This window comes from Sitophilus oryzae, unplaced genomic scaffold, assembly GCF_002938485.1.
Source record: "Sitophilus oryzae breed Bouriz unplaced genomic scaffold, Soryzae_2.0 scaffold_1227_pilon_pilon, whole genome shotgun sequence".
NCBI classification, from domain to species: domain Eukaryota; kingdom Metazoa; phylum Arthropoda; class Insecta; order Coleoptera; family Curculionidae; genus Sitophilus; species Sitophilus oryzae.
In genome coordinates, this window is record NW_022145868.1 from 1037459 (window position 1) to 1060008 (window position 22550).

General features: G+C 33.5%; 1 protein-coding gene across 3 annotated transcripts in view; it reads left to right on the plus strand.

The window, feature by feature from the left end:
* Positions 1–20290, plus strand: part of LOC115874112 (dendritic arbor reduction protein 1) — a 90803-nt gene extending 70513 nt beyond the window's left edge. For all 3 annotated transcript variants that reach the window (XM_030889202.1, XM_030889204.1, XM_030889203.1), the window contains exons 2-6: positions 6883–7329; positions 9400–9613; positions 12071–12322; positions 15172–15231; positions 19334–20290. In XM_030889202.1, coding sequence (XP_030745062.1) covers positions 6883–7329; positions 9400–9613; positions 12071–12322; positions 15172–15231; positions 19334–19524 — 1164 coding nt within the window. In that variant the 3' untranslated portion in view covers positions 19525–20290. The remainder of the gene's footprint in view (positions 1–6882; positions 7330–9399; positions 9614–12070; positions 12323–15171; positions 15232–19333) is intronic.
* The last annotated feature ends 2260 nt before the right edge of the window (positions 20291–22550 follow it).

The following is a 22550-nucleotide window of genomic DNA, read 5'->3' on the forward strand; positions in this document are numbered from 1 at the left end:
GGTGGGCATTATGATTCTTTTTAGAGAATCTAATCACACGATTCAATTTCTTATACAGAATCGACTCCTACGATTCGTTCATTTGAACGAACCACATGCTCAATTTACGTTTCATAAAACCAAGAATCGTAACTGACACTACCGACGATAATTTGGTCGGGTAATTACTTAAAGGACCAGAAAAATAAATATACAGGTCTTTCATTTGTTTTTCAACACGTTATGACACTAGCGTAACTGGATTGATTATTTTACCAATAATATTCAATTATCAATCCAATTCATATACACCTACTATTTATTAAAGACTTCTTAATACCAATTTAATATTTTCAGAGCCATATTTTAATTCTTATTTAATAATCCTAATAAATAGTATATATATAATGCCGCATGATCGAAAAAATAGCGTCCAGTTAACTTGGAAATGAACATCGATGATATTCCTCATATAATTTTACGTATAAAATGACAGCGATCTTCATTTTATAACCATCGCTGACGCCGTTTTGATATCATATTGAGCAGAGGTCAACAATATTTATTTGGAGTTGCATAAAAACACGATTTTGTCTTTTTATCCGACATTTAATTAAGCAGTGAATCGAATCTCACGATTCATTTTTAGTACTCGTTCAAATGAACGACTCGTTCAATCTTTGCCCACCTCTAGTGTAGCATCCTTCACATGTTTATATACTCGTACTGTATTCAGGCTCATTGTTGTCTATTGTTGGCTATACGGGCCCAAGTTTTTTTTTTAATTGTGCAAATGTAAAAAAAGTACAAACGTAACAAATTGAAGGCAATAATTAATCTACGTTCGACAGAAAGGTTAGAGATTTGGTGATTGTTTGATTGGACCCATTCTTCCACTCCATCTTTTGAAAACGAATAAAAAACATGTTTTCTCGATTTAACCTAAATATTACCCTATTATGAACACAAGGAAATAAACCAAATGAGATTTCATCCACGTTTATTTACATTTATTTTAGTTTAGCTAAAATATTTAGGTAAAATGCGTGCTTTTCATTTTAGTCAATATTTAATTTTAATATTCTAATAATTACATATATTATTATTATTCTACTTACCTATATAAATTTGCTATTATTTCTCTTGTCTGGCTATGTAGCGTCTTACCCTTAACAAATTTATTCATTTTAAAACACAAATATACGATCAAACTTAATATTAATAATTAAAAACTACGAACGAAAAACATTATAACAAGATAACAAAACAATAAAACACAACTTAACTATTAAATATACGAAAAATATAGGAATAAAATTTAGGATAATCGGTATAAAATAATGAAAGAAAGTAATAATGATCAAAAGAATGACACCGCCACTGGATATTTCAATAGTATTCAATATTACTAATATAATTATTAATAAAGATAGCGAGTAGGAAAGGCGTAAAAGCCATGGCAACCGCGTGGTAACAAATCCTGTGACATACTCTCGCCAATCGTGTTCGATGAATAGGCGGCCATGCGCGGCGATGCCGGTTTGCCAATGATATCGTTGAAAAATCTTCACCATTAATAATAAATAAAAATCTTCACTTATCCATAATAAGCAGATTATACAGAATGAAAGAAATAAGTTATTAAATAAAACATATCGAACAATATGAACTACGTTAAAATTCCTTAGTTATATACGTCAGAATATATGCTAAACACATTATATATAATAAAAATATATGAAATTTATAATTCATGTCTGGCAATTTTGCAATTTTATAGATAAACGTGGCAATATCGATTTTTTTTTTCTCGCATTCCTTCCGTAGCTTCCAAGTAGCTTCAGATCCGCTGGTCAAACAGTAGTCCTAATAGCCAATAGTCCTGAAGAACTACTGTAACGTTTTTAGTTCGTTACATGTCTTTTCTATATATGATTTATATGATGTCTGGCGTATCGTCATCGGATTCCGTATCGTTCAGGCCTGATAATTTATTTGGCACGCTTGGCATGATTTTTACGTTCCCTAGTCGCCAACCCTGCTATCGTTTCACTGTTCTGTGGGCTTAACCTCACTTTTGCAAATCCCGGCTTTTAGAAATGGTGATTATTTAAATCTTGCTGTATAATCTGAATCAGCTGCCATTTCGAAGCAACAGGTAAAGATGAGATATTTTCTTTATTAGATTCGTTATTATTATTGAATATTTTTAGGGTAGAGTTTTGGATGTCCCAACTTAACTTGTATTTGTATTTTGCTGGCACGTTGGCGTCCCTTTTCTTTTGTCCTCCAGAATGTTACATGGAAGAAAGGACAGTTTCTATGTTTATTATTGAGCCCTCGGAAGTAATTCGAGGTAGGTTTATTTTGTTTATTAGACCTTGTTTGGTTTTAAACAAGAGTTTCATATTTTTAGGGTTTGAAAACCAAACCAAACCAAGGTACGGACTATTTACAAGGTACGGGTATTATCCAAGGTCCTAGTAGTATCCAAGGTACGGGTAGTGTTCCCCTGTACCGTTGTCTTATGGGCGGGCTGTGTCCAAGGTTATGGTTCAAGTTACGGACAATATCCAAGGTCCTAGTAGTGTTCCAAGGTACGGGTAGTGTCCCCATATTGCTACAGTATGGATACAGCGTAAGCCCCATGCTGCTTCGTTCCCATTTCTCAGACTAGTCAGTAGTTACGGCTGTATCAATTCATGGTGTCCTCACTCTGGCCCCCTTTTGTTGTATTAGATGGCCGAGTACAGAGATGCGAGACCACCTCACGCTGCTTCTGTTTGAAGCAAGATTACATAAAGAACAGCTAAGTGTAGATTTACGTTCTAGTTTTTATGTTTTAGATTTTCTATATTTTCAGTCTTCAACAGTAACGTACATTTTAAATAATATCGTACAGACTATATTTAGTGGTTAGATTATTAAGAACATTTATGTCGATTTAATAGTTACAATGTGATTTAGATTTTAGGTTTCACTATATTACGCCTTGTAATAGTATTACTTTTTTATAGATATTATTATTGCACTAACATCATATAAAATATATCAAATTAATTAAAGTAATGCTATATTTCATATATTCTCTTAAACTTTACATGTCTTGTATTTTATCATAGTTGTTTTCATATATATTTAGTACAATTCTTAACACCATTTTCGTTGACATATAACCACTATAATAATTATTAAAATTGTACAATGCTATTTATCATCACAGTCCATCATGAATAAATATAGTCATTAGTTTTAAGTAATATACAACTGTGTTTTCTTTCTCTGTACATGCCTGGCGCCCAATATCTGTATTTTTTTGTTTATTGTTATTGATTAGTTTTCTCTCTAGTGAAATACCTTATCCACGACTGCTCTCCGATGAAAAGCTGCCGTTCGCAGTGGTAATGTTTATAAAAAAACGCTACACTACAAACACAAATTAACGAACAGTCAGCAATAAAGTAGGTCTCAAAATGAACTTAACAAAAACTAAAATAATGTACAACGAACTAGTGACAGAAAAGACATTCTAATAAATAACACAAAACTGGAAATAGTAGAAGAATACAAATATTTGGGACAACTAATATACACAGCTCGGGATCTCTACTGCCAGAAATCAACCGACGAATTAAGTTAGCATGGAGTACTTTTTGTATATTGGTATCAAAATTTTTCTTCTTTTACGTCATCTATATTATAAAAAAGAACAAGCTCGGTAAATACGTGTGTCTAGGTAAAATAAAATACTTTTCTAGAATCAAATTTATTATATCTCTGAACAACTTGTGGGTGGCATAAAGAATTTCTCGTTTCAGAACTTGTAGAAATAATGTATCGAGAAAAAAAAACATCTCTTATACTGCTAAATTCTCAAGAAACGGTCATTATTATTCAAATTTATGCCTAGATTAAAAACTAATAAAAATGAAAAAAGTATTAAATTGTGTGCTTTTTTATAATAATTGCATATTTATATTATCGTTCTCCGGTACTGTTACTCCGATTACAATTTATTGACCTTTAATTATTAAAAAACATTTACATCCTGCGACCATAAATTGATTTATACAAATGCTTTGTATTTTTATTATTCAAAGATCAACAGTTTTCAAGGAAACATTTTTCTCTGGTAGATTGTGTAGGCATGTGTGTGACTTTTTCGCCATTTTTTGCTTTCACTTCAACTGTCACTAATATTAATAACATTTGACATTTTTACTAAAGAGATTAAGTAGTCGTATAAGCTATGCAACGTAGGTATCTAAGATGAATGGAGGCAATTTATTTCGAATTTCGATGAGATTATAATACAGGGTGTCCCAGAAATAAGTGCAAGTATTTTACCTGGTAGTATAGTTCAACTCCAGAAACACGCCTATGAGATTTTTTTCGCGGAAAAAATATTTTGAAAATTCGGGATTTTTTGAAATTTTTTTAGTTTTTATTTAAAAAAAAATAATTTCTTGATAATATGGCAACATAAGTAATAAATTAAATCTACAAGAAAGAAAGTCCAGAAAAGAGCCAGTGGTTCTCAAAATTTTAGCAAAATTTTTTTTGCAAATTTTCAAAGTAAAATAACTCCGTTATTTTGGACTTATTTGAAAAACGATAAAGAGAAAATATATTTTTTTTTTATCGAGATCTACCACCTCTTAAAATACTTGCACTTATTTCTGGGACACTCTATATAACGCTCATGATGGAAGACATACATCTTTAACTTTCAATAAAAACTAAGGATGGAGTTTTAATTATCTGCTGATGATGCTAACATTTTTAGCGAAACGCGCGATCCAGTGTAAAAGTAAAAGTGTTTGGGTGTATTGTGGTGTTTTATTTTGCTTTTAGTCACCTGATTAAGCTTCACCGACTTTTACATATTTTAGGAAAAAAATGAATCTATAGTAATATATAAAATCCTTAAGTGACTGACATACTGATTAATCACGATCCTGCTCAAACCACTCAACGTAAGAAGCTCAATTTTTGCATACAGGTTGATTCTAGGGTGTAAAGGTTCGATTAGAAGGGATTTTTTTGAAATTCCACTTCCAAGGGGGTGAAACATATTTTAAGATTTTTTATAAATTTAAACAGGGTGTTTCATAAAATATGACCATTGAGTAATCACGATTCTGCTTAAACTGCTTGACGTTTAAAGCTGATTTTTGGCAAACGGATTGACTAAGGGGGGTAGAGGTTCGATAAGGAGGGGTTTCTCGAATCTCAAATTCCAAGAGGGTAAAAACGCCCCTCAAATATTACAATATTTGTTATTTAAAAAACGGTTAGTCTTTCGGGAAGACGCTTGAATAAGCATAATTTATTTGTTTTTTTACATATTCTGAAATTTTTTAAAAAATCATACAGGGTGTTTCAAAAAGTTGGGTAATTTCTTAACCACGATTCTGCTTAAACTGCTTGACGTAAAAAGCTTATTTTTGACAAACTGATTTTTCGAAAGTCAAATTCCGACGAGATGAAACTACCCCTCAAATATTACCAAGTTATATAATAATATCGCCATATTGTTTTTTCTCATGCTGACAAATGTGAGAAAATTTTATCCAGTTTTTATGTTAATGGAAATTCTTGCTTTGCTTTATCATCACCATTACAAATTATTAATTTGACGCGAACGAAGTCTCTGGTACACGCTAGTTAATTATAAATATATAAAGAGTTATTATTTATACCTACATTGAAATTAAAGGAACAAACTTCTACGCTAATTGAAACCACTAACTGTGAAGTTCTGATTGAAGCTTAAAAACAGAAACAGCAAATATTGAGTCTACCCTATTTTATATTTCAAGACATTTTAATCAAATTAAAACGCCACTGATAAATCGGAATTTAAGTCACCCATATTAACGCTGCATCGCGGTCGCAATAGTTTTGTTGATATGCTCCTTCTTTAAGCCGAATTTACATTTACGAGTAAATTATGTATGGGTGCTCGTATGGGAATAAGAGTTTTATTGACATTTTTCCATAGCAACTGTTAAAATTACCTTATATCTATCAAAAATAGTAGATAAAATAGTACTTTAACCGCAAGGGTAGATTAAATGATACTTTAACAGCGAGGATAGGTTAAAAACTTTATTTCTTCTCGCACGTTTCTTAATTGTTTCTATTTTTGAAAATTTTTGTATTCCTTTTCATAAGTTATTCGGGATTTAAATGGAAGTAGTTTGGATATGGCGTTTGTCGCCTCAGCCTGAATATTTATTGGTAATTTACTGATTTCGTTTTGAGCCCTTTCTGGCTCCAATTCACGCAGCAATCGACACGAAAGAGAATTAAAAAATATTTACTCAAAACTGACAACTAAAGAGACAGCTTTATTTATTTGTCAAATTACATAGAAACGAACGCCAACCCAGCACAATATTTTTTCTACTCGTAATAAATTCCTTGAAATAATAATTTCTGAATATTTTTTAAAACGTAACTCGCTATGGAAAAAAATGTTTTATACATTAAAGTTTTATACGCGAAGATAAAATTGCATTATCGCATAAAATACCATTTTACCGTCTTGTATAAAAAATAACTATTAAATTAAGAATCATGTGCCATTAAATTATGTGAGGATGATTTTTAATAGAAGAAAGAATGCACCTATCTCCTATGGTCAGAATGTAAAAGTTAATAATGAAAAAAGAATACAGTTGGAAAAGATAGGCTAATAGATGATATTGCTGATATTATAAATCACGGTATCAATTGTCAATATATTCTGCATTGGCTATAGGCCATGGAACTTTATAAAAGCGATATCATATCACTGTTTTAAATCACTGATATTGTTTTAAGTCATCATCATTGCCTGCAACATAATATGTGATTTTTCAACTAGTTTTAACCAATCTTCCTTCTCGATTGTTACAGACCAGCGACCTGGACACCTTCCTCTGCAAACAGGAATGGGAACGGCGCCTGGAAGAGGAGCTGGACAAGCCGCGGCGCGACTCCGCCTCCCAGATCGACGACTTCTTCGACGCCGGCGGGGGCGGCGGCGGCCACGCCCCCTCCGCCACCCTACCCTCCTCGCCGCCACCCCCGCACCGTTCCGCCCACACCACCACCACCATGAGCTACGTCTCTATGAGGACGTTGCCGGGCAACGACGACGACGTGTTCCTGCGGCCCGCGCTCTGGGAGGACATAGCCAGCAGTATTCAGAACATCGATCCGGAGAACGCCAACATGCTGGTGGGGCCGGCGGGGCACGTCGTCAAAATGGAGGTGGGAGTGGGAGGGGAGGAGATGGTGGTGGGGGGTTGCCAGACGGCGCCGTCGCCGTTGTTGTCACCGTTGGAGATCAAGACGGAAAAGGTAGGTTAAGGAAATAGAAATATTTTCCTAAAAAGGATATGTCCTCAGGAAACTATATTCTTAAATGAGAATGTTCTAAATGTTGAGAAAATTTATATTTCATATACAAGTCTGGAAATTAAAACATAATGTTATTCTAATGCCGAGTCCAAACCAAGCAGACAAAACAACGACAAGACAGAAACATATATGTTTTGCGACAAAATTGCGATAAATCCAATTCTTTTCTGCGACATTTTTGTCTTATTTTTGTTTTGTTTAAAAATTCGGAGACTTTTCAATGTCCCGCCTCGAGTCGGTAAAGATCAGAGTGTCTATGTTTTGTTCGTATATTTTACAAGTTGTCGGCGCAGTGTGGATGGCGTGTGCTGCCAACATTAGGAGACCAGTGAAATCACACATGGTTAATAAAACTTATTCACAACAACTAAACTTTTGACTTTCTTGTACTTTTGTTCTTGCGGTGTGGACAATTTGTCTTAAGTTTGTCTGGTCAAATTCCCCATTTTTTGTCGCAAGTTTGTCTTGTTTTTGCCTCAAAATCATGTTTACTTTTTGTCGCCTTGGTCTGGACCCGGCAATAGAATTAAAATTTTATGTCAAAGTATGCTTTCCATGGATATGTCTGGATTTACCCGGACATGTCCGGATTTTTAAAGTGTCCGAAGCGGTCCGGCCCGGATTTGGAAAAGCGTCCGGGAAACCTGACCGCAAAAACAATTTAACTTAGTAAAATACTTTATAGTTACAGTTGAATTAACGTCTCAGTTACTTTGTTGAATATTTTAGTCTCTACGTTCCTACAGCTCTATTTAACCGACGCATGTTCGAAAGTAGTACTCATTTCTATACTTTGGCGCTCAAATTTTTCGCTTTTGGTGCACTGCCGGAAATTGGATGTTTTTCTGGTTTATATTTTGTTGATTTCGGGGCTATTATTTGCGTCCTATAAAAGTTCATAAATAAATTTATAGTGCCTGTTTTGCGACGTCCGGATTTCAGAGTTCATTTGTCCGGATTTCTGAGTTCACTTGTCCGGAATTTCCAAAAGTCTTTATGGAAATCCTATGTCAAAATTAACACCTATTCGCCCGGATCAGTCAAGTCGAATTTCCGTTGCCGTACCGTCTCAGTCTTGTGGTCTTGGTCTTGTTTTTTGTGTCTCAAGACCAAACAAGACAAAGACCCAGCATGAAAGATTCTTGCGTTTTTGTAGTCTTGAATTTATTTTTATATGTCATTTTTTTTGTTTATATGTTATAGATCATAATCCAAAAAAGTAAATAGCGATAACTAAAAAAAAATTGTCCACACATATGAATTTTTCAGTATTAGAAATGGTTTTTTGAACCATTAAAATAAATATGATATAAAAAATTAATGGTTAAGGGAAGTAAATAAATATGTACTGTCATTTTAACTCAGTTATGACCAATCATATATTAAAATATATTATAAAATTCACGTTTGAATTAAAATAGTCTAGTGTTACAGTCGTCGTCGTATCCTTTTTCCGTTTAGGTTTAAAAAGCTGTTCCGCTTCACCATCTCTGTGTTGGTCGTTCAATAATTCTCTTTCCTGGACGTTGATATCGTACCACTTTTTGAGGAATTCTATCATTTGTCATTCTTTCTAGGTGTTCCTTCCATTGGTTTTTATATAGTTTTACTTTTTCTTCGAGCGGTTGTATTTTCGGTTCATTTCATATTGTGTCATTTCTTATTCGATCTTACATACTTATTCCTTTTATTTTTCGTAAGAACGTCATCTTCGTTGTCCTGAGTCTTTGTTCTTTAACTTTTATGGTAGTCCAGACTTCACTTTAATAATATAATGGTATCGATACCGCTAAAGTATTATATCAGGTGCATCTCAAAAGTGACTCACCCCTATAACTTTTTTATTTTTCAGATAAAAACGGGATTTGGTATGTTAGAATATGATATGAATTAGAATTATTGATTACGTATTCAGTTATTTTCAGTCAATTCCTGTTTCACCGAATATCCACTTTTTGCCAGAAATAAACTCGTCACAAAAGTATAAATATAATTATTAATCTCTTCTAGGTCCTCCAAGCCCCCACAGGACCAACGCTCCACCTCATGGGCACACCAACTAGTCCTTACCAGCAACAGCCGACCAGTCCGCAACAGGGGCAACAGCCCCACTACCACCAACCTCAGCCTCAAGCCACCATGCACCACCTCACCCACAACAACAACCAGTACAAATACAACAATAACAATAATAACAATGTTCTGCCTCCAGGTCCAGCACCAGGTAAATAGTCTACTTCAATTTAGGTTATTTTTGAAAGATAATGTAGATCTTTTACCTCAACAAATGTAATATTGACATTACTGCCTGTAAGATTTTGAAAGTATCACCGTTATCTACATTTATTTCTATCTTTCCATTTCTCTTACACATTGCCCTCACTAGACCGGTCATTTCTCTTGCCTCTTCTCTTCCTGTAACTTCTTTAGGTTCTGGTGAGGTACTAATATTAATATAGTCTTCTTTATCACCATTGTCTGAAAAAAATTAGATTTCTTACATAAATTTGAACGAGGAATTCGAATTCGGTTCTCTCTCTCTCTCTCGTCTCGGTTTTGTCTCTGCTACTGGGCAATTGCCAGCTCAATTTCATGATGACCTCAATGTTGTCTGGCTGTACACCATATTGGGGCCATCTATTATTTTACAATAATTAAAACACAAAAAAAGGTCCTTATAAGATCATTTCGAAAGCTTCTCCCACGCTGGCAGCATCCGGCTGCATAGGGCCTGATTACGCCCGTGACAACGTGAAAAAAGAGTTGTCCTTTAAAAAAAATTTCTCATGACCCTTCAAAGTAGGCGAACTTATATAAAAATTTTCATGGCATTTATAGTAGGCGAACTTTAAAAATGTATGTATCTGAATGGGACACGAATCCACTTTAATACTTTTGCACCAAAAAATATTAAGCTTTTACAAAACGATTACAAGAACATTAACAGAAAACAAGAAACAAAGACCTCCGAACAACCAGCCATCAGACAGTATTCGATGTTGCCACGACGACTGACCGAACGGAAGTGTGTTGACGAAGGTCAATGTTTTACTGATTTTAAAGGTTATCATCATCATCATCATCACGCAGCCCCCTTTCACGTCCATAGTTGAACATAGGCCTCCTCCAAACGTCTCCAATTCTCGCGGTTTTTAGCTGTTACAATCCAGTTAGTTGTTATTCGTTTCAGGTCGTCGGTCCATCGGGTGGGAGGTCTGCCTTGGCTACGCTTGTCGGCTCTTGGTCTCCACTCTACAAGTCTTTTGGTCCATCTCCCGTCTGCCATTCTAGCAATGTGTCCAGCCCATCTCCACTTTTGTTTTGTGATACGCTGGATAATGTCATCCACTCCCGTACGTCGGCGTATCTCTTCATTTCTTACTCGATCTCTCAAAGTCAAGCCAATCATAGATCTCTCCATCCGCCTCTGTGTCACTCTCAATTTTTCTGCAGTTGCTTTTGTTAGAGTGAGTGTCTCTGCGCCATAGGTCAAAACCGGGAGGATACATTGGTTAAATGCCTTTCTTTTCAGGTGTATTGGGATATTTGCTCTAAAGATGTCCCTCATTTTTCCGTAAGCCGCCCATCCCAAGGTAATTCGTCTAGCCAGTTCACAGGTTTGGTTATCTCTGCTTATTTTGATCTCATGGCCCAAGTATACATATTTGTGGACTAATTCTATTCTGTTGTTATGAATTTGTATGTGTTCGCTGGGCACCATTTTTGGATTTTAAAGGTTAGCGAGTCAAAAAAATTACTAATTTTTATTTTTTTTAAATAAAAGAAATATCTGTGAAGTTATTAAAGTTCGTAATAATTTAAAATCAGAAACACATATAAACATGACAATTAACTAAAAACAGCCAGAAGATTTGCCATAGTTAATATTAAAAAATATAATACTTACCATCAAAAATGAAGAAAATTATATATCAGGCGTTATTTTTATCTAGGAATATATAATTAATACGTGAAGCAATAGCAATACAACAGAAAAAAAAACTTAAACAAGCTACAGAAACAACAAAATAAAATTCTCAAAATCCGATTTAATATAGAACACCGAAAAAGAAGAATACCACAAAGGCAAAAGAGCTAAACATAAAGCGGTTAATAAAATATCATAACAAATTACTACTAAACAAAATCATAAATAATTTAATAAAAACAACTATTACTTTGAAAACTATTAAACAAATCACAACGAAACTAGAAGAAAATCAAACATCAGAACTCGAAAATAACTTTCACAAAAACACTAACAACAGAAATTACCACAAAATACAATATGTTACCCAAAGTAAGAACACAATTAAATTATAAAAACTTTAAGAAAAAACATGATATTTGTGAAAATGATATAAACGTAGACGACATCGCCCAACTTCTAAAAAGAGGAATGTCTTCCATGCTATCTCCCCAGGATTATTATATATATTAGGATATTATAATCGTATTAGGATATTATAATCGAGGACATTATAATTGACAACTGCGGCAAATATAAAATCTATTAAACAAAATTATTAAAATGTGTATAAAATAATAATTATTTAAAGGTATATATAGTATAATTATTATTAAATTATTAAAAACTAGAAGATCAACTGTCCTATGTCCACGGAATCTTAAGATACCCTGTACTACTACCAATTTTATTGATCCAAAACACATTTTCCAGGTAGCACCCTCTACCCGATGTCGAGGCTAATGTACGTCTCCCCGCTCACGCCGCCCAGTTCCGAACCTGGGTCACCGGGCAGTGCGTTGCCCAGAAGGACGCCTCCCCCACCCTACCACGGGCCCGGATGTCCACCCCAGCAACCCCCACCACCACCAGCTTCGACGGTACCGCGGTTAGTGGGGATGAAGTACAACCGGCGGAACAACCCTGAGTTGGAGAAGAGGAGGATACACCATTGTGATTTTATCGGTAAGTACAGTTTGTTCTTATTAGTGATGGGATAACTGGAGCGAATATTCGCTCGAGTACTCGATTATTGAAATAACCGACATCGCTCGATTATGAACGAGCGATGCTAGTGACGAGTACCTAGCGAAGAACGCAAACGATCCTAGAATGAAATAAATTGAAATCCGATTTTAATGTGACATACTCGATAAAAAGCCGAGCGAATTTTCTACATACATTGCAGGTAGCAAATTTATACGACGTCGTATATACCTATATTTATCCGTTGCATATCTGAGGGACAAAATTTTACGACCTACATCGACAATGCTTTGAAATAAACTAAATCAAGCGAATCGCTCGCCACTTGCCACTTGCCATTCATCACTGCGCACGCAACTTACTGCTTGGCGCTTGGCGTTAACGAGTGCCTACAACAAGCGACGGGTAAAAAAACGGATTTTTAAATACGAGTGATATTTCGCTCGAGCGATCACTCAGTTATTGCAATCGCTTGAAACTCGAGGACTCGATTATTGAAATTAATCGCTTTTTCCTATCACTAGTTCTTATGTACCTTTAGTAACAGAAGTCTAAAATACTGTATTATAGGTGCATAATATTATATATCATGATTCGCATTTATTTATACCTTATCGATAAGCTAAGTCTTGGGTCGATATTTACATTAGGGTGTCCGATATTTACAAAGTTGATCATTTCTCTCACGACACCCTCTAAATTTTTAGTTTATTGTCTTAAAAACAATAACAGACCATTGTAAACCGTTAATATTCACAATAAACCTTGTCCCAAAGACGATTCATTTCCCATTTAAATTTCACGGGAATTTGCCACTTTTTGCAAATATTTTTTTTTCTCGATCTTGTTGTTGCAGCCATGACAATCGCACATTCTTGTACAGAATTGAACGCTCTACAAAAAAAGTCTCTTGCAATTTTTCGATTAACCTTATAGCGTTTTTTAAACCACTACCACTGCGAACGGCAGCTTTTCATCGGAGAGCAGTCGTGGATAAGGTATTTCACTGGAAAGAAAACTAATTAATAACAATAAACAAAAAATATAGATATTGGGCGCCAGGCATGAACAGAGAAAGAAAACACAGTTGTATATTACTTAAAACTAAGACTATATTTATTCATGATGTTCTTTGATGGTAAATAACATTGTAGAATTCTAGCAACTATAGTGGTTATATGTCGAAGAAAGTTATGTTAAAAATAGTACTAAATATGTTCTATGAAAACGACTATGATAAAATACAATACATGTAAATTTATAGAAAATATATGAAAGATAGCATTACTTTATTTAATTTTTTATATTTTGTACGATATTAAATCTGAGATGTTTCAAGCGTAGATTCTAGAATCTGTTCGGTTATTCATCTTTAAAATCACGCAATAGATATATACAGAAAATAATACTATAACAAGATATGTTCGTAATGAAACCTAAGAACTAAATCATATTTTAAATACTAAACAGACATAAGGAATTTAACCACTAAACGTAAAGTCTGTACGATAAGATGTATGTTATTGTTTTAAGACTGAAAATGTAAATGTAAAACGTAAAACTAGAACTTAAATCTAAACTTAGCTGATTGTTCTTGAGGCAATCCTGCTTCAAACAGTAACAGCGTGAGGTGGGACTCGTATCTCTGTACTGTCTCTCGGCCAATGCAACAAAAGGGGCCAGGATGAGGACACCATGAACCAATACAACCGTAACTATCAACTAGGCTTAAAAACAGCAGCAATGCAGCATGGAGCTTAAGCTACATCCACGCTGGGGCACTCTATATATATGATAAACCATCCCTACATGGGACACTCGTCCACAGGACACCGTACATAGGGCATCCAACCATAGGACAATGTCCGTAACTTGGACCATAACCTTGGAATCAATACATATATATGGGACACCTGCCCATACCTTGGACCCTAAAAATACGGAACTCTTGTTTAAAACCAAACAAGGTCTAATAAACAAAATAAACCTACCTCGAAATACTTCCGAGGGCTCAACAATAAACAAAAAAACTGTCCTTTCTTCCATTTAACATTCTGGAGGACAAAAGAAAACCAATGTGTCAGCAAACACCAAATATGAGTTGAGGTGGGCCAATCCAAAACTCTACCCTAAAAATATTCAATAATAATAACGAATCTAATAAAGATAATATCTCATCTTTACCTGTGGCTTCGAAATAGCAGCTGATTCAAATTATACAGCAAGATTTAAATAATTGCAATTTCTCTAAACAGGGCTTTGAAGGTGACCGTCTAGCCAGAGGCCAGACAAAAAGTGAAGTTAAGCGCGGAGAGGGAAACCTTGAAAATAAATGCCCATAGAGCAGCACAGGATTGTCGACTTGAGAACGTTAGAACTACGCCAAGCGCCTCAAACAAATTATCCGGCCTGAACGATACGGGTGACGATACGCCAGACATCATATATCATATATAAAAAAGACATGTAACGAATTAAAAACGTTACAACCTACTCTTTCAAAAGTTTTTTGAATTTAAGTATAGCTGATTTATTTTAATAAACAATGTTTATTAAAATAAATCAGCTATACTTAAATCAGCCTAAATGGTTTAAGCTTCATTAGACTTGAAGATTTCTTAATTCCCGACCTTAACACCATCAGAATTAATATTTTTACAGTAATAGATTAAATTTTTCAAAAATAATCATAATTTTGTCAAAAAAGTTGAAGAATTTAGGAATTTACCTAACACTTTACATAAAAATGATTTTATTATCTAGTTAACTATCTTATTTTTTTTTGTATTTTACTCATACATATAATTAAATTAGTTTTTCTTTTTCAGGCTGTACGAAAGTATATACAAAAAGCTCACATCTGAAAGCGCATCAGAGGATACATACAGGTTGGTTTTAAAATTATCAAATTATTATTATTTTATTAGGGGTAATCCTGTCGTCAATTACATTCATTGATCACAAAAAATATTGAAACTTGGAAACGAAAAGTGAAAAATGCAGCAGCACTTTCTGTATTCAAAGATAAAAAATATAAATTAATTATTATTATATTAAGAAGTATTTATTGTTGTTGAAACAATATAATGAATTTAAAAGTACAATTACTAATTATAACTTAAATATTTTAAGATTTGAACACCACATGAATTTTTGAAACGTATTTGTCAATATATAATATTTTGAATTTAAACATATGCACTCTTTTGATAAAATTTAAATTAATATAATGTAATTTTATACTAGAGATACTTTTGTTCATTCAGAAATACAAAGTAGTCTAATAATATTTCTAATTAGAAAACAATAAAAAATACTCGAAAAAATATTTGTTAACCAAAATTCAAAAATGCTCAGCGCGAACTTATGTGTCAAAGTTAAACATTTATAATTTTTCAGTTTCTCTGGTGATTATTCGCACAATTTATTTTTTATTCCCCCTATCTGGAACTAGATTTGTTAAACGGTCTAAGATACCAGAGCTATCCAGTGTAAAAGTTCTAAAGGGGGTCATTTTTGACTTGTTTATTATATCCGGTGTTCATTTAAATTATATTATCAAAACATATAGTGGAAGAGCTAGCAACGTTTTCGAGAAAGTATTTTAAGAAAGCTGGCTCATTAATATATATTTTGTTATGCTCTCTGGAACAGCGTGCTAGTCGCTTGGCTCCCGATAGACTCCTGCGCCTTGAAAGAAGATCCTAAGTATACAGGGTTGTTCACCACATACGACACGGAGTATTGTAGCTAAACGGCTAGATTTTTACAAATTGTAAGTTTTGGGTTCGTTGAAGGACTATTAGAGCTACAATTTAAAAATATTTTTACAAGATACAGAGTGTCCCAAATAAATAAAAAAATATCAAAGTTGTATTTTTTTAAATGGAACACCCTATATATTATTACATTTTTAGTTTCTACGATTAAAATAAAGGTAAATTTGATTAAGGTTTATTACACTTAATTCCATTTTTTTGAAATATCTTCAATTTTGTGAAATTGCAGTTATAAATTTTAAGGCTTCATTTTTCGAGGGTATCAAAGTTTTAATACTAAATATTTACTGAAATTTATTTATTGATCAGTTATTGTACTGCAATAATAAAAACTTTACTACCTTATACAGAGTGTCAAAATTTATTTTAAATAATTACTAACTTTAAACGGCAATAACTTGTTTAATTTAAATGGAACACCCTGTATATTTTGCGAATCAGATGCACAATTTAATTGTCTATCAAATTGTATTATACCATTTTTTACCTATCTCTTCAGGTTTCCGTAGAAAATGCATTTTCTTGTAATTTAGAACTCATTTATCAATATACCCATGGAATACTGACATTTTAGATTATTTTTAAAGATGTACCAAATTTTTAAAGAGTACAGATACTAATATTGTCGATATAGTTAGTTTATTTCAATAAAAAATAAAAAAAACTGTTTAATTAAATATTTGTTAAAGAGGACCAATTAATATGATTTCAGTATTCAAACTACATTAATTGACTGTTTGCGTTGATTAATAATAATTGCTCCAAATACTAAAAAACTGAATTATGTATGGGTATTAGACAGTGTGGTAAAAAGTAACACCTTAAAAATTATATTTAATTTTTTGACATATGCTTATTTATAACAACAGAGACGTTCATTTTCATAACTTATTATTATATTGATTTCTGATTCAAATCCACTTTTATTTAGAATACACACACAATTAAGTATGTAATTAATTAGTATTTGGGCGGAAATACTGGTGGTATATTTAATTAATGGTATACTCTTTTATAAAGATTTAAATAGTTTTTTTTTAGCATACAAATGGGCTAGTAATATTATCGTTTTAGTAAAAACGATAATATTACTATTCTGTACATTTTGTACATTTGTTGTTATAAAAACAATCTAAAATGTCAATATTCCATGGGTATATTGATAAATGAGGTCTAAATTATAAGAAAATGCATTTTCTACGAAAACTTGAAGGTATAGGTAAGAAATGGTATACCACAATTTGATAGACAATTAAATTGTGCATTTGATTCTCATAAAATATACAGGGTGTTCTATTTAAAGTAAATAAGTTATTGCCGTTTAAAGCTAGTAATTATTTAAAATAAATTTTTAGACACTCTGTATAAGGTAGTATAATTTTTATTATTGCAACACAATAACTGATCAATAAATAAACTTCAGTAAATATTTAGTATTAAAAACTTTGATATCCTTGGAGAAATGAAGCCTTAAAATCTATACTGCAATTTCGTAAAATTGAAAATATTTCAAAAACGGTAAGGTTTAAGTGTAATAAACCTTAATCAAATTTACTTTTATTTTAATCGTAGAAACTAAAAATGCAATAATATACAGGGTGTTCCATTTAAAAAAATACAACTTTGATATTTTTTATTTATTTGGGACACTCTGTATCTTGTAAAAATATTTTTAAATTGTAGCTCTAATAGTCCTTCAACGAACCCAAAACTTACAATTTGTAAAAATCTAATCGTTTAGCTACAATACTCCGTGTCGTATGTGGTGAACAACCCTGTATATTTTTTTATTTAGTCTGTTAAATTCTAGTATTGAGTATAAATCGAACATGTCTCCATAGCGCGGCGCGAAAACAAGTCCCGAGATCCATACCGACTGGGGGTAAAATTTCTTTTTTATTTTATTTTTGATTATACCGGGTGCGTCTCAAAAGTGGTTTACCCCCTATAACTTTTTTATTTTTTCAGATCAAATAGCGAGATTTGGTACGTTAGTAGGTATATGACATAAATTGGGATTGATTGACGTATTCAATTGTTTTTGGTCACTTCCTGTTTCACCGGAAATGACTACAACTTTTGATTTATAAATGGCACCCTCAGTATATTTCTACTTAATTCGATAGAAAATGACACTCTAAAATATTATATACTCGGTATTTTTTTACTTCATTCGATTGAAAATGACAATCTGAATCGAATGACATATCATATATGTCAACTTTTGACATTTTCGCTTAAAAACAAATTGTATTTTAAATTTCAATCTAGAGTGCCATGACTGTGTTAAAAACACTAATTTTTAATCAAGGAGCTTGGTAAAATAGACTTGTTCGTCTAATGTTTTTAGTGTCTTGTCCTGACAGGTTAAAAGATGCCCAAATCGTATTTTTAATCATATCTCAATTTTTTCAAATGGGACGAGGGTGGCTCATTAGCATATTTTGAAAAAGCATTTTTACCAGTAATTTGATATCACACACTTGGTATTGCGAGTCAAATTGTCGTTATGAACCGCATGTTATAACTTCAAATAAACCATATGTGAAAATGTCAAAAGTTGACATATTTATGATATGTCATTCTATTCAGAGTGTCATTTTATATCGAATAAAGTAAAAAAATATCGAGGGTGCCATTTAAAAATCAAAAGTTTTAGGCATTTCCGGTGAAACCGGAAGTGACAGAAAACAATTGACTATGTCAATCAATCCCAATTTATGTCATATTCTAACATACCAAATCTCGTTGTTTTCGCGCCGCGCTATGGAGAATTGTTCGATTTAAATTCAAATACTAAAATTTAAAAAACTAAATAAAAATATAGGAACTTCTTTCTTCTTTCAATGCGGCAGTAGTGAACGCAACGTCTATCGGCAGCCAGTGAGCCAGACGGCCTGCCCGCTGTTCCAGAGAGCATAGTAAAAGATATATCAAAGAGCCAGCTTCCTTAAAATACTTCTTTTCCAGACGTTGCTAGCTCTCGTACTAATATATTTTGTTTAAACCCCGGATATAGACGATCAAATGTCAAAACGAGATAAATCAAATGATTTTTTAGAGCGAAATAATAAATGATCATTTGAACATACTTGGTAGAGTGAAAACGCGCCTTAAAAATTTCTTTTCAAAGGACTTAAACAGAGTTTTCCTAATCTAACCTATGCAAGTTTAGGTCTATCAAATAAAGACATAGTTTGTAATGTTTCAGGGGAGAAACCATATCAATGTCAATGGCCAGAATGCGAATGGAGGTTCGCGCGATCAGACGAACTCACCCGCCATTACAGGAAGCACACCGGCGCCAAACCCTTCAAGTGCGGCGTCTGCGAAAGGTCCTTCGCCCGGTCCGATCACCTAGCCCTTCACATGAAGCGTCACCTACCCAAAACGGCGAAATGAACCCTTCTACTAGGCGTTTAGGTTTACGGAGATTCATCAAAGAGATGGGTACATCTCGTAAGGAAAAACTTATGTTCAGCAAGAGAGTTGGGTTAGAGTCAGTAGTTAGATACATTACTGACTGACTTTCTTTCGTCGAAGCTGATCTTGCCCTTGATACTTTAAGGTTAATGTTATATTTTTGAGACGTCCTGTATATATATATATATGAGATATTGTGCAAAAGTCCAGTTGTGGATATTTTCGTGTTGTATGTATGTATTTCAGAGATATAGAGGAACAAAAATTATTACCGCCACAAATTATTGAGCCTTCAAAAAAATTGATTACAAATCATATAATTACAGGATAGCTGGATGGCTCTAAATACAGGGTGTCCCAATATTCCTTGAACATTAATTATTAACATATTATGTGTTCATGTTTTCTCTATGAAAAAGTGCTTTTCCGGTATTTATCTTTTGACCGGCCAGGAAAACATTAGATTATCAAATGTATTTTCTAAGGGCCCTTGATTAAAAATTAGTGATTTTAACACAGCCATGGCACTGTATAGATTGAAATTTAAGAGCCTATTACGATATACTTTCGGGTCGCTCTCCGGGGTCGGGTAAAGCGGGTGGGTGGCCGAAGGAAATATAGGTATATTATATTTCAGAAATCTGCTTAAGGCTTAGCCCCAAAATTCCAAAAACACGTTCTTTGATTAAGGTTTGCAGAGCTTCAGCATAAAATAGCGAGCAATTTGTTACAAAACCATATAAATTATATATCACTGTTATCACAAAACTTCAATCTATTTCCGTATTGTGACGGAATTTTAAATTATGTCTTTATTTTCGAGAAAATTTAGTCCATTACACATAAGGAACATTTTGTTGATGTTTGATCATCAAAATATTAAAAATAAAAAAGTTCTCTAAAAATGTGCTACAATACGAATATAGTATAATCCTTTATCTTTAATTTCCTTCTATATTTGTGCAAAATATCTAGCCAGTTTTACATAAAACGTTAAATGCCGAACGCCTATTTTGCTATTTTTTCGGATTAGTGAAATCGACTCTTAAAATATTATTTTTGTTCAAGTAAAAATGTAAAAAGTTGATATATGATATGCCATTCTATTCATTTGTGATTTTCTAGCAAATAGAGTTAAAAATGATCGAGGGTGCCATTTAAAAATCAAGTTGAAGTAACCGAAACTATATACAGGGTGGCCCATCGAAAACGTTCCGCAAGGCATAACGGCCAGGGTAATTTTTTTCAGAAAATCCAAAAACACGTCAATTTTGTTTGTGAGGGGGACAACTTTTGCCCCAAGTAACCGAAACTATACACAGGGTGGCCCATCGAAAACGTTCCGCAAGGCATAACGGCTAGGGTATTCTTTTTTTCAGAAGCTCCAAAAACACGTCAATTTTGTTTGTGAGGGGGACAACTTTTGCCCCAAAAATTATAGCGAAATCTTCAACCCTCTAAGCGGGGGTGTCACCCCCCAATTTTTTTCAAATGGGAAGGGGGGTCAAGTGGCACCGCAATGAAAAGAGTTTTCTATTCTTTATATTTGAAAATCCGTCGAGTCATTGAGAAAATATTGAAGGATTGAAATTTGAAAAGTTTATTGAAACATTTATCAGAGTAAAGGATAAGGATAAATTCTTTCGACCAATTTGAGGTTTTTTCTTATTATTTCTAGATGTTTGCGCATTTTTCACTTGCCACAAGGTTGAACGATCAGGTGCGGTAGTTGCTAGATAGCTGTTCTGTGACTTGTGCGTTGAAGTTCTTCTCAATATCGTCTATCGTCTATAACTGACTCACAATAGAATTTTCAAAAATACCAGCCCAACCGTTCAATTTATGAGGGTTTTGTGTGTGCACCTCGTGAAAAACCCTGGGGTTGTCTTCAGCCCAGTACCGACCAGTTGTGCCGATTAACTACACCGTTCAAAAAGAAAGTACACTCATCCAAAAAACACACATCGTCGTAAATAGAAAATTATTATCATTCGCCACTCGTTCACTCATAGTTTCACAAAATTGTAAGCGACGATCAAAATCGTCTTCGTTGAGTTCTTGTACCAACTGAATTTTGTACGGGTGGAACTTCCGTTTTTTTTTAATATCCTTTGGACACTTTGCTACTAACTCGCGAACAATTTTGCCATAAAGGTGGTTGTCAGGATGGCGTTCATTGAATATCTGCGCAACCCGATTGCCACATTCATTATTTTTAAAATAAAGTTCGATTATTTCCACTTTTTCTGCAAGTGAGTACACCATAATAATTGTTAAAAAATTTAACGAGATTGAGAAGAACTTCAACGTATAAGTCACAGAACAGCTATCTAGCAACTACCGCACCTGATCGTTCAACCTTGTGGCAAGTGAAAAAATTCGTAAACATATAGAAATAATAAGAAAGAACAGCAAATTAGTCGAAGAAATTTATCTTTATCATTTACTCTGATAAATGTTTAAATAAACTTTTCAAATTTCAATCCTTCATATTTTCTCAATAACTCGACCGATTTTCAAAAACGAAGCGGGAATGTATAGAGAATAGAAAGCCCTTTTCATTGCGGTACCACTTGACCTCCCTTCCCATTTGAAAAAAACTGTTTGCAATCATTTTTGGGGCAAAAGTTGTCCCCCTCACAAACAAAATTGACGTGTTTTTGAATTTTCTGAAAAAAAATTACCCTGGTCGTTATGCCTTGCGGAACGTTTTCGATGGGCCACCCTGTAATAATTGAATACCGTCAATCATTCCTGATCTATCATAACATACCAAATCTCTTTTTTTTTTATCTCAGAAAATAAAAAAGTTATAGGAGCGAGCTACTTTTCAAAAACACACGGTATAATACGTTTTATTTCAAGTAGTAGAGAAAAATTTAACATCTTGTTTTGACATCTTGTAATTAATTTTGAAAAGTAGGTACACTAAAAAAAATCTTCAAATCGGTAGGTAGTATTTTAATGGTGCGCATCGTAATAATTTGTTTCCTCAAATTCTTCGA